This window comes from Trachymyrmex cornetzi, unplaced genomic scaffold (genome assembly GCF_001594075.2).
Source record: "Trachymyrmex cornetzi isolate Tcor2-1 unplaced genomic scaffold, Tcor1.1 scaffold689, whole genome shotgun sequence".
Taxonomy (NCBI): Eukaryota; Metazoa; Arthropoda; class Insecta; order Hymenoptera; family Formicidae; genus Trachymyrmex; species Trachymyrmex cornetzi.
The window spans coordinates 30,388-32,078 of record NW_017300013.1 but is presented as its reverse complement, the minus strand read 5'-3'; the positions used below and the strand labels follow the sequence as shown (position 1 = coordinate 32,078).

Below are 1,691 nucleotides of genomic sequence, written 5' to 3'. Positions count from 1 at the left end.
AGACAACCAGAGGGCACCAGTCTTAATAGAATTACTGCATTCAATAAAGATTTTGTTCTACGGTTCTTTAATAACTTGAATGAAGTCTTTCAAACATTTAAATTTAAACCGAATCAAATTTACAACATGGACGAAACTGGTATCACCACAGTGCAAAAAAAATGTCCAAAAATTTATGCGTAGAATGGCACTAAAAAAGTCGGAGCAGTAACTTCAGGAGAAAGAGGACTAACAATTACTGTAGTTTTTTGTGTGAATGCTGCAGAATATTATATTCCACCCATGTTAATTTATCCAAGAGCTCGCATGACACCCCAGCTTCAAAGAAACGGACCCGTAGGAGCAACTTATGGTTGTTCCCAAAATGGATGGACCAATGAGCATCTCTATATAAACTGGTTGCAGCATTTTAAGAACCACGTAAAACCAACTCATGATAACCCGATGCTTATTATATTGGATAATTACGCAAGTCACATTTCTCTTGCAGCTTTTGAATTTTGCAAAGCCAATTTCATCACTGTTGACACTCTTCCCCCTCACACGTCTCATAAAACTCAGCCTCTTGATCTGACTTTCTTTGGTCCGTTAAAAACCGCTCTTTATCGGGAATATGAATTATTCTTGAGTACGAATGCTTATGAGAAAATCACCGAATATAACTTCGCAGAATTATTGAATAAGGCATTCCTTAAGGTAGCTATGGAAAAAGGAATTTCTGGTTTTTCGTCAGCTGGAATTTGGCCTATAAACCCTGACAAATTTAACGAAGACGATTTTGCTCCGGACGATGCTGGTCAAGAACTCGTTACTGAAGCACTTTCTGAAATTTTCCAACCAAATGAAAATGTTGATTTTAATAAAGAGGATAATTCTGCTGATCGTGAAACTATAGCGTCTTCTACTCCAAACGATTCCATATCAGATTCTTTCGATTCAGTCCCGTGTGCTTCAACTTCGAAATTCACTGTTGCAGACTTCGCACCAGTTCCCTCAAGAAATGTAAAGATACGATATTCTCATACAAAAATGCAATCTGAAATTTTGACTGCTAGTCCACAAAAAAGAAAATTGGAACAGGCAAAAGAGAAGAAAATAAATGCTGCGAGGAAAAAAATGGAGAGGTTGAAGAAAAAAGCAGACAGCGGAACTAAGGAGAATTTGAAACCAAAGAAAGAATTGAAGAAGAGGATGAAGATTGAAGTTTTGAAAAGCGAAAAGTCGACGAGCTTTGACATCAACTCGGACAATTTGTTTCCTCCTAATGAACAATGCACTATTTGCGGAGAAGCTGGAAGAGACAAGGAACACTGGTTTCGGTGCTGTCTGTGTTCTGAATGGAGTCCACAAAGAATGCAGTGGAGCTGATAATGCTGAAAATTACATATGCGATTTTTGCTTTGATAACTAATATTTCCACTTTGTATTTTCTTTCTTTATTTTGTCAAAGTCTATGTGCATTATTATTATAGGCTAGTTTTGTATTTTTGCTAAAGTCTATATGCATTAGTATTATTAGAGGTTAATTTTTTATTTTTACTGAAGTTTATATGCATTAGTATTACCTAGTAGATGTTAATTTTGTATTTTTGTTAAAGTCTATGCGTAATATTATTAGAGGTTAGTTTTATATTTTTGCTAAATATATATAATATATGCAATATATATTTATATTACAATGTTATAAATGG

The 1,691-nt window shown here is 34.8% G+C and overlaps 1 protein-coding gene across 1 annotated transcript; it reads left to right on the top strand.

Moving 5' to 3' along the window:
• The first annotated feature begins 306 nt into the window (after nucleotides 1-306).
• On the top strand, nucleotides 307-1,368 carry LOC108767549 (uncharacterized). Its single transcript, XM_018517479.1, has one exon. The coding sequence runs from the start codon at nucleotides 307-309 to the stop codon at nucleotides 1,366-1,368; it is 1,062 nt and encodes a 353-aa protein (XP_018372981.1).
• Nucleotides 1,369-1,691: the final 323 nt, after the last annotated feature.

Excerpts from the sequence above, each read along its gene's own strand:
- LOC108767549 (XM_018517479.1), top strand. The coding sequence starts at position 307 with ATGACACCCCAGCTTCAAAGAAACGGACCCGTAGGAGCAACTTATGGT.